The sequence below is a fragment of the Chiloscyllium punctatum genome, chromosome 10, assembly GCF_047496795.1.
Source record: "Chiloscyllium punctatum isolate Juve2018m chromosome 10, sChiPun1.3, whole genome shotgun sequence".
NCBI classification, from domain to species: Eukaryota; Metazoa; Chordata; class Chondrichthyes; order Orectolobiformes; family Hemiscylliidae; genus Chiloscyllium; species Chiloscyllium punctatum.
In genome coordinates, this window is record NC_092748.1 from 67765466 (window position 1) to 67783304 (window position 17839).

Genomic DNA, 17839 nt, shown 5'->3' on the forward strand with positions numbered 1-17839 from the left:
AATGCCTCCTCTCAGTACTGAAGCTATTGATTCTATCTAATGGCAGAGGTTGGTCTATGCAGATAGTCCTCGCTAGCTAGCTACTTCTACCACTAGATGGCGCCTGGTCAATCTCAAAGTGGCATACGTTCTTTAAATATTCTTTTAAATTTTTAAAATAATCTTTAAATATTTTTTAAATTGTTTAAAATTCTTTAATTCTTTAAATATTTTACAGTGCATTTGACCAAATACTGTATATTTATTGACTTATTTTGCAAATTGTTTCAGCTAGGAATGCACATTTCTCCATGTTTGGTACATTGTTTCAAATTTTACATTTGGTAAGAAAGAATTTAGTTTTGGCTTTAACATGGATACTTGTGGGAACCTGTGACTCCTTAAAGTTTTGACTTTGGAATGCAAGCATAACTTTAAATGATACATTACTATATTGACATAATTGTGGATCTCTTAGCCCTACCAAAGGTTCACAGATGGTCACCCACTAGAAGTTTTCTCACTTGCAGTTCTCCCCTCATTAAATAAACACAGGGGGATAACCTTTGACCACTGTTGTTTTCCAGTTCCTCAACCAAGTGTTCCATTTATTTACAGTTAACTTGTCAATTACTAAAATTACAATTATATCTTTAAATCATAAACTATCCAGTTACAGCAAAAGCCTTTGAGACTAGCCTAGGTCTTGAGTCAACGCAAGGATTAATTTGGTTAATTTGACCAGTTTTGTATGAAACAGTCTAGTTTGTTGCTGATAACTTGCATTGTCTTTTGTAGTTGAAGTATCCTGGACCAATTTTGTAAGTATTTTAAGGCAACACTCTTTCAGAAGGTTTTTATTATTATTTAGGATGAAAGTGCAAACCCACTGGTATAATAAATTAGAATATTCAAAGTAGGTTTTGGAATGATGTTCTATTTCTATTACAAATTGCAGGTGAGTCGATTGTTGATTTTGGGAGGGGCGATTGTGAACTACCGAACTGAAGTCCTGAACAATGCGCCCATCCTCTGTGTTCAGTCACATCTTGGTCATCAGGAAATGGTAAATCTGTTGCTTGAATTTGGAGCTACTGTTGACCATGTTACTGAAAGTGGGATGACTCCCTTTTGTCATGCCGCAGCTGCGGGACACTTGAATATTGTGAATCTTCTTTGCAAGAAGGGAGCAAAGGTAAGGATGGTTTTGTTGAAGATTTCTAAAACAAACTTGTCGATTTAATTGCTGTAATATCCACCAAAATTTATAAGTATATTTTTGTCAATTTCAATGATGATTTTTGTATTTGTGTTGATTTTTCTAAGTCATAAGAAAGGAGGAACCAATCTTCAATTGCAAAAACCAACAACATAATTAATTATAATTCATTATGCCATGTGATTGCAAACATCACAAATTTTCATGTCATCTGAAAACTTACTAATCAGGCCATCTACATTCTTATCTAAGTAATTTATCTATATTGCAAACAGCAGAAGCCCCATCACTGGTCACAAACCTCAAGTCAGAAAAACACCCCTGTACAACTGCCATGTGTTTTTTGTAACTGACCCAATTTTGGATCCAACTTACCAACTCACTGTGGATCCCATGTGACTTAGTCTCCTCAACCAGGCTACTGTGGGGACTCAACCAGGGGACTTTGCCTGAGTAAAGTCCACGTAGACAACGTCCACTGCCCTGCTCCCATTCACCATTTTCATCACTTTCTTAGGAAGCTCAATTAGATTTGTGAGACAAGACCTCTCCCTCACAAAACTATGTTGACTATTCCGAAGTCCATTCTTTTCCAAGTGCAAGTAAATCTTGTCTCGAGGAATCCAGTAATTTCCTTACCACCAGTGTAAGGCTTACTGGGCTATAATTTCCTGGATTTTCCCTGTTGCCTTCCTTAAACAAAGGATCAACATATTCTGCAATCCTCTGGGACCCTGCCAGACTCTGTCAAAAGATCTCTGTCAAAACCACAAAAAATTCCCCCCTTGTCTCCTTCAGTGTTCTGGGATAGATCCCATCAAACCCTGGGGACTTGCCTATCTTAATGTTTCACAAGATACCCAACACTGCATCCTCCTTAATATGGACATGCCCAATAATGTCAACATATCATCCTTGTCTTTCCCTTCAGTGAAATACTAATATGAAGTACTCATTAAGGACCTCACTTACTTGCTCTAAGTAATGAGGGTTGCAAAAGGGCCATGAGATGTCTTTGACAAATAGGATTAAGGAGAATCCCAAGGCATTTTATACATATATTGGGAGCAAGAGCGAAAATAAGAAAAGAGTAGATCCACTGAAGGACAAAGGAGGGAATTTATGAATTCATAAATTCCCTCCTTTGTCCTTCAGTGGATCTACTCTTTTCTTATTTTCGCTCTTGCTCCCAATATATGTATAAAATGCCTTGGGATTCTCCTTAATCCTATTTGTCAAAGACATCTCATGGCCCTTTTGCAACCCTCATAATTTCCAGTTTAAGTTCTTTCCTGCTTCCTTTATATTCCTCAAGGGCCTTACCTGATTTCAGTTTCCTTTTCCTTGCACATCCTTCCTTTTCCTTTTTGATAAAACTTTAAATCCCGCTTTATTCATTTATGGGATGTGGGCATCACTGGCTGGCCAGCATTTATTGCCCTTGAGAAGGTGGTAGTATGCTGCCCTCTTGAACTGTTGCAGTGCAACCATAATGCTCTTAGGGAGGGACACCTGATGTGAGTTGACCCACAGTGCCCTTAGGAAGGGAGTTCCAGGACTTTGACCCAGCAACAGTGAAGGAATGGCAATCTGTTTCCAAGTAAGAATGATGAGTGGTTTGAATGGGAACTAAGATGGTGGTGTTCCCATGTATCTGCTGCTCTCGTCTTTCTAGATGGAAGTGATCAGGGATTTAATGGAACTTGCCGTCTGAATATGTTTGAATTTCTGGAATGCATCCTGTGAGTTGTATACGCTGCCGTGTCTGAGCATGGTGGTGGTGGGAGTGGACTTTTGTGGTTGTGGTGCCAATTAAGCAAGCTGCTTTGTCCTGGATAGTGTCAAGCTTCTTGACTATTGTTGGAGCTGCGCCTGTCTAGGCAAGTAGCAAGTATTCCATCGCACTCCTAACTTGTGCCATGTAGATTATTTCAAGTGTATGGTGCTGGAAAAACACAGTAGGCTATGCAGCATCAGAGGAGCAGGAAAATCAACGTTTCGGGCAAAAGTCTGCTGTGCTTTTCCAGCACCCCACACTCAACTCTAATCTCTAGCTTCTGTAGTCCTCACTTTTGCCATGTAGCTGATGGACAGGCTTTGGGGAGTTGGGTGGTGAGTTACTTGTTGCAATATTCCTAACCTTTGACCTGTTCTTGTAGCCACTATCTTTAGGTCGTGAATACAGTTGAGTGTCTGAACACTTGTAATTTGTACTCTTCTCCTGTCATCTAGGGCTCCCAAATCTTACATAGAACATAGAACATTACAGCGCAGTACAGGCCCTTCGGCCCTCGATGTTGCGCCGATCAAAGCACACCTAACCTACACTAAGCCACTATCCTCCATATACCTATCCAATGCCCGCTTAAATACCCATAAAGAGGGAGAGTCCACTACTGCTACTGGCAGGGCATTCCATGAACTTACGACTCGCTGAGTGAAGAACCTACCCCTAACATCAGTCCTATATCTACCCCCCCTTAATTTAAAGCTATGCCCCCTTGTAATAGCTGACTCCATACGTGGAAAAAGGTTCTCACTGTCAACCCTATCTAACCCCCGAATCATCTTGTACACCTCTATCAAGTCACCCCTAAACCTTCTTTTCTCCAATGAAAACAACCCCAAGTGCCTCAGCCTTTCCTCATAGGATCTTCCTACCATACCAGGCAACATCCTGGTAAACTTCCTCTGCACCCGTTCCAGTGCCTCCACATCCTTCCTATAGTATGGCGACCAAAACTGCACACAGTATTCCAGATGCGGCCGCACCAGAGTCTTATACAACTGCAGCATGACCTCAGGACTCCGGAACTCAATTCCTCTACCAATAAAAGCCAGTACGCCATATGCCTTCTTCACTGCACTATTTACCTGGGTGGCAACTTTCAGAGATCTGTGTACATGGACACCAAGATCCCTCTGCTCTTCCACACTACCAAGTATCCGACCATTAGCCCAGTACCCCATCTTTTTATTACTCTTCCCAAAGTGAATCACCTCACACTTAGCTACATTGAACTCCATTTGCCATCTTTCTGCCCAGCTCTGCAGCTTCTCTATATCCCGCTGTAACCTGCCACATCCTTCCTCACTGTCTACAACTCCTCCGACTTTCGTATCATCTGCAAACTTGCTCACCCAACCTTCTAACCCTTCCTCCAGGTCATTTATAAAAATGACAAACAGCAATGGCCCCAAAACAGATCCTTGCGGAACACCGCTAGTGACGGCACTCCAAGATGAACCTTTGCCATCAACTACTACCCTCTGTCTTCTTCCAGCCAGCCAATTCCTAATCCAAACCTCCAACTCACCCTCAATGCCATATCTCTGTATTTTCTGCAGTAGCCTACCATGGGGGACCTTATCAAACGCCTTACTAAAATCCATATATACCACATCTACCGCTTTCCCCTCATCTACCTCCTTAGTCACCTTCTCAAAGAATTCAATAAGGTTTGTGAGGCACGACCTGCCCTTCACAAAACCATGCTGACTATCCTTGATCACATTATTCTTATCCAGATGTGCATAAATCCTATCCCTTACAATTCTCTCTAAGACTTTGCCCACAACAGAAGTGAGACTCACTGGCCTATAGTTACTAGGATTATCCCTACTCCCCTTCTTGAACAAGGGAACCACGTTTGCTAGCCTCCAGTCCTCTGGCATGCTTGTCTTTCATCCTCATAGGGACATGCTGGTCCCAAACTCTGATCAACTGGCCTTTAAAAGATTCCCACGTGTCAGATCTGGATGTGCTCTCAAACAGTCACCTCTAATCTACTTTCTCCAGTTTCTGCCTAATACTGTTGTAATTAGTGTTCCCCCAATTTAGCACTTTCACCTGAGGATCAATCTTATCTTTGGTCATAATTCAGCAATTTTAAGATAGTTATGGATATTCTTCCCAAAATGCCTCCCCATGAAACTTGTATCACATGGGCAGGCTCATTCTCCAATATAAGTTCTAGCAATCTCTTCTCTAATTGGACTATCTACATGTTTGTTTCAAGAAACTCTCCTGATGTACCTAACAAATTCTGCCCCATCTAAATCCCTGCACTAATGGAGCCCCCCCAGTCAATATTGGGGAAGTTAAAATTACCCACGAAACAATCCTTGTTTTTTTTTAAACATCCTTCCATTATTTGTCTGCATATCTGTTCCTCTGTCTCCCACTGACTATTAGCAGACTTAGTATAACTCATCATAGTGATTGTTTCTTTCTTGCTCTTGAGTTCTATCCATATGGCCTCGCTGGACAATGTCCTCTTAATGTGGTTGAATTTCCAGATGTTCTGCTGTTACTTCCTTAATATTGATTGCAATACTTTTCCAACAATAGATGTAAGGCTAATTGGCCTTTATCTTTTGCGAAGGGTCTCTACATCCCTTTGCCCACCTCTGTCTCTGTCAAAATTCTGTAAAACATTTTCCAACACTGTTCATTTCTGAAGAAGTGTCATCATGGACTCACAACATTCACTTTGTTTCTGTCCACAGATGCTGCCAAATCCACTGAATTTCACCAGCATTTGCAGTATTGTGCTGCTATTAGAGAAAATGAAGCAGTGTCTTTTCATAGTCTTGTTTATGAATGATAAATTTCAGAAGATCAGAATTCAAAATTATATGTACCGATTTGATGTACCTTTTCTCCCCATAGCTTACATACCCTTAATTGCGTATGAAAATTTAACTTACATTGGAATAATGAAATAAAAATAAGAATAATACCAATGTGAGTTAAAAACTACCATGTGAAAAGTTTTAAAAAGTAATAACTTAATAAAAATAACTTGTAGAGCAATATTGAATAACAGCTGAACGTATGTTGCTGGAAAAGCGCAGCAGGTCGGGCAGTATCCAAGGAGCAGGAGAATTGACGTTTTGGGCATGAGTCCTTCTTCAGGAATGTCCTGAAGAAGGGCTCATGCCCGAAACGTCGATTCTCCTGCTCCTTGGATGCTGCCTGACCTGCTGCGCTTTTCCAACAACACATTTTCAGCTCTGATCTCCAGCATCTGCAGTCCTCACTTTCTCCTACAATTTTGAATAACACACAGTTATGAATGTTTTGGTAAATGGTTTTTACGACTGAATCCAAGCTTTAACTGCCTCTGTAATCCTTTGTTCTGAGACTCTGGCATATTATTTTTAAATTCTCTTGAGTCCCTAGCTATAGCTAAGTAATAAAGGTCATTTGAATACTGTAGATCTTTGATCACTCTCTGTAGATAAAAGTCAGAGGATACTGGGGCTACTAGCTGACCCCAGAAATTCCTATCACACTATGATAGTCTGAGTCTAAAGTACAGTTATTTCTGTCGAAGTAATTCAAATGCTTAACTTCCAGGTTGATTATACGGATAAAAATGGTCAATGTGCATTGGTTCATGCTGCGTTACGAGGTCATCGTGATGTTATTGAGTATTTACTCCAAGCAAACTGGACGATAACCACTAGGCCACAGCATTCTTTCAGGAAATGTCAGGCTCTTCAGCAAGCTCTGGTTGCAGCAGCAAGCATGGGACATGCTGATGTAAGTTCCCAGACAGGAGTAATATTAACCTGCTTATATTATGCATACATAAATGTCGGCATTTTCCACCCAGATGCCTTGAGGAATATGATTGATTTATAGTTCTGCAACATTTGATTAAACAAAAATGTTTTTGAGGTAATCCTCCATTGGACATGCAAATCAGTGAGCGTGTAATAGAATGAAATCAAGTTTCCTGATTTGAGAAGATCTTTGCATCTGTTTGGCATCTCTCCATATGGCATACTTAAAAGTAAAGATTTATTATGTTGGTATGTTGTGTTGTGGCATCCATGTATACATTGTAGAATATTTGCAAATATTTCCAAGCAAAATGGTTTTTGCATACATTTTGTTTTGGAACCCAATTTTCCTCGAATACTAGTTGAAGAATTTGTTTATACACAACGTTTACCTGTTACTTGTCAACAGGCAGTTTCTCATTGGATGTAGGTGAAAGAGTTACTGTGAATGGCTCTCACATTGCCTCATGGTGGTCAATGAACAGACCCAGTGAGATAACTCTGTTATACAGCAGAGTGATCCAAATAAACTGGGATAATTCCTCATTTTTTCTAAATCTTGTATTGCAAAATACTTCCAACCCACAAATATTAAAGCAAAACCATGAACAGTTTGTTCATAAGATACAAATATGCTAGAGGCCTTTCTGTGCATTTTGACACATCAATCCAAAGCAACCTTATAGTATCCTCTTTTGCTGCATTAAATTGTTCTTAAAAGATTCTAAAATTTTTGTCATCATTTCTCTGCTCAAAAGTTCATTCCAAGTGTCGATCACTTTGTGAAGAACCTCCTGAAAAGAATCTGAACATCACTTATTGTAGTTTCTACCCTGGGCAACCTATCTGTTCTGTACCATCCCTTTTTATTCTGTTTTTTTTATTGTGGTACCAATTGTTGGTCTAATTTTGGTTTTCAAACTAGTCAATTAAATTCCTAATTTTATTCACAAATTCTCCTTGCCCAAAATATCATAAATAATTTGGTGAACACTGCTTTGTAACTCTGTTCTCTGAACCTTGTGAGAAAAAAAATCAAATTTTTATTATCTCATCCTTTCACTTTTTTCTTTATTAACATCTGCACTACTTATAGATTGTGAAGGATCTACACGATCTTCAAGATGATCATAGAGTAGACATCAATAGTTGTGACACACTTTGGGGTGAAACAGGTAATTGACCCAGGTTTGCGCGTTTTTCTGTTTGAGTTATAATTCAAGATTTGTAGCCTAAAAACTGCCATCTGCAGACATGGTGAGCTGAATTGCCTCTTTCTCAACTGTAACAATTTTGTGATACATATTCTTTTTGATTGTTATCTGATAACATAATATTATTAATTATTATTACAGTTTAACTTAATCATTGGATTTATTAGTTATCACTCAGCACTAATGTATGCAACACTTATGTCATTATATTGAAGATAATTTACTGTACTTGAATTTAACTTTATATTTATTAATTATTGTCACATCTACCAATCAATATACAGTGTTTTGTGTCCTTACCAAGGGCTCAGTGGTTAGCACTGCTGCCTCTGCATCAGGGACCTGGGTTCGATTCCAGCCTCGGGTGACTGTCTGTGTGGCGTTTGCTCATTCTTCCAGTGTCTGCGTTGGTTTCCTCCAGGTGCTTCGGTTTCCTACCACAATCCAAAGATGTGCAGATTTGGTGAATTGGCCATGCTAAATTGCCCATTGTGTTCAGGGCGCTGTGTAGGTTAGGTGCATTTGTCAGGGTAATAGGGTAGGGGAATGGGTCTGGGTGGGTTACTCTTCAGAGGGTCAGTGTGGCCTTGTTGGGCCAAATGGCTTATGTCCACACTGTAGGGATTCTATGAAGTCATACATAAATACATCACATAAGAAGGAAGAGGTCCTGTGAAGACAATTCGGTGAGTTAGGTAGGGCGCTAAAAAGCAGGACTATCAGGGTAGTAATTTCAGGATTACTACCTGTGCTACAGGTTAGGACCTGAGAGAGTACAGTTGAATATGTGGCTACAGAGCTGGTTTAGGAGAGAGGGCTTTAGATATATGGATCATTGGGGATGCCTTCTGGGGAAGGTGGGACCTGTACAAGAATGATGGGTTTCACCTGAACTGGAGGGACACCAGTATTCTGGATGGGAGGTTTACTAAAGTTCTTTGAGAGGGTTTAAACTAGTAACATGGAGGGGGCACTGAAACAACAGGGACAAAAGTGAGATTGAGATATGAATAGCTTTGAGTAAGAGAAGGCTGAGGGAAGTTGCAGGACTCAGAGGAACTAGAGGTCTGGAGTGCATTGACTTCAATGGAAGAAGTATAACAGGTAAGACAGATTAACTAACAGCTTGGATTCCTGCTTGGAATTATGAATTATAGCCATCACAGAGACATGGTTAAAGAAGGGACAGGACTGACAGCTTAATATTCCAGGATATTGCAGTTTTAGTTAGGAAGTGAGGTGGGAATGTTAATTGCTGATTAGAGATCACATCACATGACAGCTGTGTTGAGGGAGGACAGATCAGAGGGATCTTGCAGTGAAGCATTGAAGCATTGTGTGGAGCTCGGAAATAGGAAGGGTGAAATGACAATGTTGGGAGTTTTCTATAGACCTCCCAATAGCCCCTGGGAGACAGAGGAGCAGATATGCAGTCAGGTACTGGAAAGTTGTAACAAAACCAGAGTAGTTGTGATGGGTGATTTCAACTTTGCTGTTATTGACTGAGGCTCCCTTATAGCCGGGAGGTTGGAGGAGCAGCGAGTGAGGGAGGGTGGAGGTGGAGGAGGAGGAGGGAGTGAGGGAGGTTGGAGAAGGAGGAGGGGGTGAGGGCTGCAGAACAATTTGTGAGGTGTGTCCAGGAGGGCATTTTGAGACAGTATGTTGACAATCCAATCAGAAAGGAGGCCACAATGGACTTGGTATGAGGAAATGAGCCAGGACATGTGATCAGTGTTTCAGTCGGAGAGCATTTTGGGCTTATTGACCACAACTCCATAAGATTTCGTGTACTCATAGACCAAGTACGAGTGGCCCTCAGATGAGGGTGCTTAATCAGGCAAGGGCCAATTATGCCCAAATTAGACAGGAACTGGGGAATGTGGATTGGGTGCAGTTATTTGAGGGCAAATATACTTCTGTCATATGGGAGGCTTTTAAAGACCAGTTTATTAAAGGGCAGGACATACATGTCCCTGAAAAACTGAAGGATAGGAATGGCAGGCTTCAGGAACCATAGATGCACCAACTTGTGGACACTTCCTCCTACTGCCCCCTTGATAACGATCTCGCCTCGCATCACCAAACCATCATCTCTCAGGCTATACACAACCTCATCACCTCAGGGGATTTCCCACGCACAGCCTCCAACGTTAGAGTACAGGAACCCCGCTAAGCCCGGTTCTACCTCCTACCCAAAATCCACAAACCTGACTGGCTCGGTCGACCTGTCGTCTTGGCCTCCTCCTGCCCCATTGAACTCATCTCTACGTTCCTTGACACCATCCGACCCACCCGGTCCAGGAAGTCCACACGTACATTTGGGACACCAGCCACGCCTTCTACCTCCTCTATGACTTTAGTTTCCCCGGTCCCTAACGTCTCACCTTTACCAGTCTGTAGATACATATATCCACCATGACGATGACCTCCAAGCCCTCTGTTTCTTCCTGTCCCATCGACCCTATCAGTACCCTTCCACCGACACTCATTCATTTGGCTGAACTGGTCCTCACCCTCAATAATTTATCCTTTGAATCCTCTCACTTTCTCTGGACCAAAAGGGTAGCCATGGGCACCCACATGGGCCCCAGCTATGCCTGTATCTTCAGATACATGGAACAGTCCATCTCTGCAGCCATACTGGCACCATTCCTCACCCTTTTTCCTCTGCTATATTGATGACTGTATCAGCACCACCTCGTGTTACCACAAGGAGTTGAACAGTTCATCAACTTCACGAACATCCATCCCGACCTTAAGTTCACCTGGACTATCCCGGAGACCTCCCTCCCCTTCCTAGACCCCTCCCTTTCAATTAACAGTGACTGACTCAAATGGACATCAACTACAAACCTACTGACTCCCACAGCTACCTGGACTTTCCTCGCACCCTGCCTCCTGTAAAAACGAAATCCCTTATTCGTAATTCCTCTGCCTCTGCTGCATCTACTCCCAGAGGACCAGTTCCACCACATAACATACCAAATAGCTGCCTCCTCGAAAGACTGCAGTTTTCCCTCCCATGTGGTTGATGATGCCCTTTAGCGCATCTTATCCACTTCCTGCACCTCCGCCCTCGAACCCCAACCCTCCAACCACAACAAGGACAGAATCCCCCAGTCCTCACCTTCCACCCCATCAACCTCCAGATACATTGCATTATCGTCCTCCATTTCTGCCACCTACAAACATAACCCACCACCAAATATGTTTATTCCCTCCCATCCCGAAAGACCATTCCCTCCGCAACTCCCTTGTTAGGTCCACGCCCCCCACCAACCCACACTCCTCCACAGGAATTGCAAAACCTGTGCACATACCTCCCCTCATAACTCCATCTAAGGGCCCAAAGGAGCCTTCCATGTACGTCAGAGATTTACCTGCTCTTCCACACACATCTATGCTCCCTATGCAGTCTCCTGTACATTGGGGAGACAGGATGCCTACTTGGGGAACGCTTCAGAGAACATCTCCGGGGCATGCACAAAACAACCCCATGCAGGTCCTGGGCTGCCTCCCCTGCCAAACCCCCACCACCTGAGACCTGGAGGAAGAATGCCTCATCTTCTGCCTTGAGACCTTCCAACCACATGGGATCAATGTGGATTTCACCAGTTTCTTTACTTTCCCTCCCCCCCCCCCCCCCCCCCCCCCCCCCCCCACCCCAACCATCTTATTCCAGATTTAACCTTCCAACTTGGCACTGCCCTCTTGACCTGTCCTACCTGTCCATCTTCCTTCCCACCTATCTGCTCCACCCTCCTCTCCGACCTATCACCTTCACCCCCAACTACATCGACCTATCACTTTCTCAGCTACCTTCCCTCCAGCCCCAACCCTCCTCTCATTTATCTCTCAGCCCTCTTGGGCCACCCCCTCATTGCTGATGAAGAGCTTATACTCAAAACATCAATTATCCTGCTCTTTGGATGCTGCCTGACCGGCTGTACCTTTCTAGAACCATACTCTTTGACTAATCTCCAGCATCTACGGTTCTCACTTTCTCCCAGGGCAAATTGTAAGCTTATTCAAAAGGAAAAAATGAAGCATACCATAAGACTAGGCAGCTATAAACTGATGAAGTCCTTGAGTATGGAGAAGTTAGAAGGAACTTAAACATGAAATTAGGAAGGCTAAAAGGGACCATTAAATATCTTTAGCAAACAGGGTCAAGAAGAATCTCTAGGCTTTTTATGCATATGTTAGATGAAAGGGGGTAGCAGGGGAAAGAGTAGGTCCACTCTAGGAGAAAGGAGGGAAGTTCTGCATGGAGCCATAGGAAGTGGGAGAGATCTTGATGAGTACTTTGTGTTGGTATTCACCAAGGAGAAGGACATGTCTGATGTTGAGGTCAGGGATGAGTATGTGAAAACTCTAGAGAATGTCAATATATTGAAGAAGGAAGTGTTGGGTATCCTAATTGCATTAAGGTAGACAAGTTCCCAGTGCCAGATGGGATCTATCTCAGGTTACTGTGAGAGGCAAGTGAAAAAATAGTTGGGGTATTAGCAGATATCTGCGCATCCTCTTTGGCCATTGGTGAGGTTCCAGAACACTGCAGATTATGCAGTGATGCTCCCTTGTTTAAGAAAGGAAGCAGGGATAATCCAGGAAATTATAGGATGGTAAGACTGATGTCTGTGGTGCAGAAGCTCTCTGAGAAGATACTGAACATCAAAATATATGCACGTTTGGAAGAAAATGGACTAGTTAATGACAGGCAGCATTGCTTTGTATGGGGAAGGTCATGTCTCACCAACCTGATAGAATTTTTCGAAGTGGTGATAAAGTAATTGATGAGGAAAGGTCTGTGAATGTAGTTTATATGGACTTTAGTAAGGCATATGATAAAGTCCCACATGATTGGTACAAAAAGTTAAATTATGTGGAATTCTGTATGGGCTGGCTAGATGGGTACAAAACTGGCTTGGTTATAGAAGACAGAAGGTGTTCTACAGGATCAGAGTTAGGTCTTCTGTTGCTTGTATACATAAATGATCTGGAGGAATATGTGGGTGGTCTGATTAGTAAGTTTGCAGATGACACGCAGATTGATGGAGTTGTTGATAATGCCGATTGTGAAAGGATGTAACAGGATATAGATAGATTGGTGACTTGGCACAGAAATAGTAGATGGAGTTTAATTCCGACAAGTACGAGGGGATGCCTTTCAGAGGATCAAATTTAGGTGTGAATTATGACATTTCTTGTTTAAAATGCACTTTAATAATATAAAGAAGTTTAAGAGAATAAGAATTGAAGTAATTAAATATTCAATGATTGGAAAATATGAGAATGTTGACGAAATTAAAGTTGAATGATAAACATCTACATTTCTACAAAAAGGAAAAGAAATGAAGTGACTGAAGATAGGAGTGAACAAAAACATAAATGAGGGAAAGTAAAAAGCAGAAATTAGGTCTAAATGAGTCATTTTCTTGTTTACAAAATATAACAAATGGTGTATCACGTTCTGGTGTTTCACTTTACAGTTCATAAAGATGACATGGATGAATGGACCACAGGTGTAGTTGTCACAATTGCTAATGGAATTAAGAAATGTAGGAGAATAAATTATGAAGAATAACTAAGGAGGCTACAAATTGGTAGAGAAGGATTAGAATTAGGTTGGTTATGACATGTACAAGGAGACGTGAGTACAGCAAAATGTATACAAAGTTGACATTTCTGGCACCAATGAAGAAAATAAAGTTAAAAGATTAGCATTGCACACTTTCTAAAGCAGGGAGTCCTTGCTGGCCTGACTTGAGTCCGAGTGCCTTGAGTCTGCGCTGGCTCAACTCTGCACCACCGATGCTGTCTGTGAAATAGATTAAAGGAGAAGATAAAGATTTGGTAAATAAGGCAACACGTGAAATTGTCCATTTGCCAAGAAGAGGAAAACGCATATGCTGAGAGATTTCAGAGTGCAGAGATGTTGAAGGATCTGGGTGCCCTGATACATGAATTACGATAGGTTCATGTATAGCAAGTATTTAAGTTGGGAATACATGATAATGTTTAAAAATTGTCGAGAGAAACCTGAGATTTTTAAACCACTTCGCCATTTTCTGGATTTCTGATATCCGTAGGTCACAGTTTTCGGAGATTGGCAAAGAACAGCTTGGGGAGCGGGGAGATGACAGCAAATTAATGAACTGGAATGTATAGTCTAATCGAAACAGAAGCTGATTCAATAATCATATTCAAAAGGGAATTGGATACACATTACAAAATCAAAAATTGCAAGGCTGCATGGGTAAAAAAGGATTGTGTCTATATTGAGATTGCTTTCAAAGAGCCTGTGCAAGCAGAATAAATGGAACTGTCTTCATCTGTGATTTGTGCATTCCACATTGTTTTCCTTTCTTAGCTCTCACAGCAGCAGCAGGCAGGGGTAAACTGGAAGTATGTGCACTGCTTTTGCAACAAGAGGCTGTGGTGTCTCATTGCAATCGAAGAGGAATTTCTCCAATATTTTGTGCATCAAGACAAGGTCATTGGCAGGTAGTGTAAATGTCATTTTTTGCAATGACCTTTTCATGGTTGACAAGATCATTTTTTGTTTAAGATTCATTTTTATTTTAGTATAAATAAGAATAACTGATGAAGTCTCTGTTTCTTATAAAATAGAATGTTTGTGCTACTGCAATTCTTTCGTAAAACATTGGCATATTTATCCACCTGTGCGTGTATCACTTATGTTTGGCAGAAGCAGCTGAAATAGTTGAAATCACTGAAATAATTAATGCTAAAATTTTGATGTATAAAACAAATTGAGATCCAGCTTTTCCTTTTCAACAAGTATGCAGTGACCTTTGGTTTTTAAGAATATTTCCTGATGCAGTTAGAAAATTGAATAATAAAGTAAAGAAAACTTAATCAACTTTGGACTTTCACGAAATGCAGTATACTTTGTTGATTGGAATATAATTTTCACCTGTATTTGTAAGCTATAACCTCGCCACACACAGTGGTGATTATGTATACAAAGTAGAATGTAAAGTATTCAATGAAATAGCTGTTTTTGGCTGAAATTTCCAAGGCACTAAACTCTGGAATTGGCAGTATAGGAAATGATGAGCATTTGACCGATTTAAATGATTACCCATTTAAATCTGGGTTGTTTAAGCACTGAACTGTAGTTCCTACCAGTACAGTGCGATATTAATTCTTTTGTCTTGTGAAAATTTAGATTGCTGACCTCTTGATTCAGCATGGTGCTGATGTGAATGCAACAGATAAGCAGGGACGTACACCACTTATGGTGGCTTCTTGTGAAGGACATGTGAACACTGTTGAATTTCTACTTTCGAAAGGTAAACTACTGTCTGTCTTTATTGAGTTGTACATTGATATTTTCTCAGTAAGTTTCAATATTCAGTATTTGACTTTGATCTTTAGGTGCTTCCATATCTTCAGTAGATAAGGAAGGATTAACTCCTTTGAGCTGGTCTTGCTTGAAGGGTCAAAATCTTGTGGTCCAGACTTTGGTGGAGAAGGGTGCAGCAATTGACCACACGGATAAGAATGGTCGCACGCCCTTGGATCTTGCAGCGTTTTATGGAGATTCTGATATTGTAAGTATTTTCAAACTTTGTGTAATACAGACGTACGCATTGATGTGATGAGTTTGATAACTAAACATTGATAAATGTTGTTATACAAGTGAGAATTTAAATTAGGTGACTACATCATTATCAAGAATAGAATCCAACTTTGATTTTCTCACTAACTTGGGAAAGTGAGATGAACTGTAGTTTCCATATTCAAAGTTGAATTTGGGACTTTTATCCACTGATACATTTTAATGGATAAACATGCTTACCAATCAGAAGTGTCTTTTGAACTAAGAAACTATATTTTATCTGTAACAAGAAAAGGTTTCCAACTTTGTTTCCAATTCTCAAGTGTAATGGGCACATCTCTTGAGAGGTTCAGTTGAGTCATAAAGATTCCATATTGGATCCCTGACTTGAATTTAACATCTGTCATATGCTGACCCTTAATATGAAGGGGATAGAAAATGACTTGCAGTTTCCCTTCTTGATTGCTGGCAAGTAACTTGTGTCTGCAGCTACCAATACAGCTGTATGAACATTGAGTAGGAAAGGATTTGATTAAACAATAATGCCTTAGTGAAATAACTTTGTATCTTTGCCAGAATGCTTTGTCTTACTATGTAAAGATTTTTGTGCTTCCAAACAAGCCCTTCACCCAAACATTCTTGAAAAACCTTCCAAATATGCCATTACTAGAGAGAGTATAGTCTGTATGTCTCTAAATCACTTCACATCTTTTTCCTCCTTTTTAAAAAGCTTCTTCTCAATCTCATCAATTTTGACCAAACTTTCAATTACTTGCCAATACTAATAATTCTACATGAAATAAAGAAAGAGCTAAAGATACAAGATGTAGTATAAGCTGTGGACCCTGACAACATTCAGGCAGTCGTACTGAAAGCTTGCACTCCAGAACTAAGCATACCACTACCCAAGCTATCCATTACAGCTACAAAATTGATATTGACCGGACAGTGTGGGAAATTAACATGTACATCTTGGCCCCCAAAACTAAAACACATCCAATCTTGCCAGTTGCTGTACCATCATTCTAATCTTGAGCATCAGCAGAGGATGGTGGAGGTGTTGTGGAAAGCTTAATCAAGAAATACATGCAACATGATCTCACTGATGCTTGGTTTGGTTGGATAAGACTACACTGCTCCTTGTTGCAGCCTTATTTCAAACGTGGACAAAAGAGCTGAATTCAAGAGGCTGAATGAAAATGACTTTCATTGACATCATGGCAGCATTTGACTAAAGTGCAATATAAAGGGTCCCTAGCAAAATTGAAGTCCATGGAAATCTGGAGGAAAACGTTCCACTGGCTGGATTCAAAGAAAAATGATTGTTTGTTAAAGGCTAATCATCTCAGCTCCAGGATATCTCAGCAGATGTTCCTTAACTTAGTTTCCCTGTCCTAATCATCTTCAGCTATTTCATCAATGGCCTTCACTCCATCATGAGATAAGAATTGGGAATGCTTACAGATGGTAGCACAGTGATCAATGCTATTTGTGATTCCTCAAATACTGAAGCAATCCATATCCACATGTAACAAGATATGGGCAATATTCCGGCTAGGGCTGATAAATGGCAAGTAACATTCCTATGACAGGTTCCATATGATTGCTATGAACAATAAGAGAATCTAGTAATCTTGTCTTCACCTTAAATGGTACTGCCATTGTTGAATATCCACTATCAGTATCCTGGGGGTTACCATTGATCAGAAACCTAATGAGATATCAATGCTGTGACAACGAGAGCATGTTAGAGGCTGGAACCTCTGCAACAGGTCACTCCTGAGCGCCAGCATTGACAAGGCACAAGTCAGGAAAATACTGTAATTCTGCGTAGTCTCCTCGATCAGTTCAAGCAACATTCAAAGCTCAAAATAATCCAGGACATCGCAGCTTGATTGACACTCCATTCTCCACCCTATTAAGCATTCACACCTTAAACCACTGATACATAGTGGCAGTTGCATGTACCATGTGCAAGATGGCTCAAAGTCTCCTTGGACAGCTCCTTCTAAACCTGTGACCTCTGCCACCTAGGATAAGGGTAGCAAATGCTTGTGAACTGCCATCTGCAAGTTTACTTCTAAGTCATACCAACTTGAGTCGGAAACTCATTACTGTTGATTCATTGTATCAGAATCTGGAAATTCCCTTCCTAACGGCACTGCAGGTTTACTTAATTCAGCTGGACTGCAGCAATTAAGAATCCAGGTTTCAAGGACAATTTGAGATGAATTTAGATTTACCAGTGATGCTCACATCCAATTAAAG

General features: G+C 40.9%; 1 protein-coding gene across 3 annotated transcripts in view; it reads left to right on the forward strand.

Moving 5' to 3' along the window:
* The window catches only part of LOC140482253 (protein TANC1-like), a 245970-nt gene that overhangs the window by 195835 nt on the left and 32296 nt on the right, over window positions 1–17839 (forward strand). For all 3 annotated transcript variants that reach the window (XM_072579410.1, XM_072579411.1, XM_072579409.1), the window contains 6 exons: window positions 938–1174; window positions 6561–6746; window positions 7866–7944; window positions 14357–14490; window positions 15179–15302; window positions 15388–15563. In XM_072579410.1, coding sequence (XP_072435511.1) covers window positions 938–1174; window positions 6561–6746; window positions 7866–7944; window positions 14357–14490; window positions 15179–15302; window positions 15388–15563 — 936 coding nt within the window. The remainder of the gene's footprint in view (window positions 1–937; window positions 1175–6560; window positions 6747–7865; window positions 7945–14356; window positions 14491–15178; window positions 15303–15387; window positions 15564–17839) is intronic.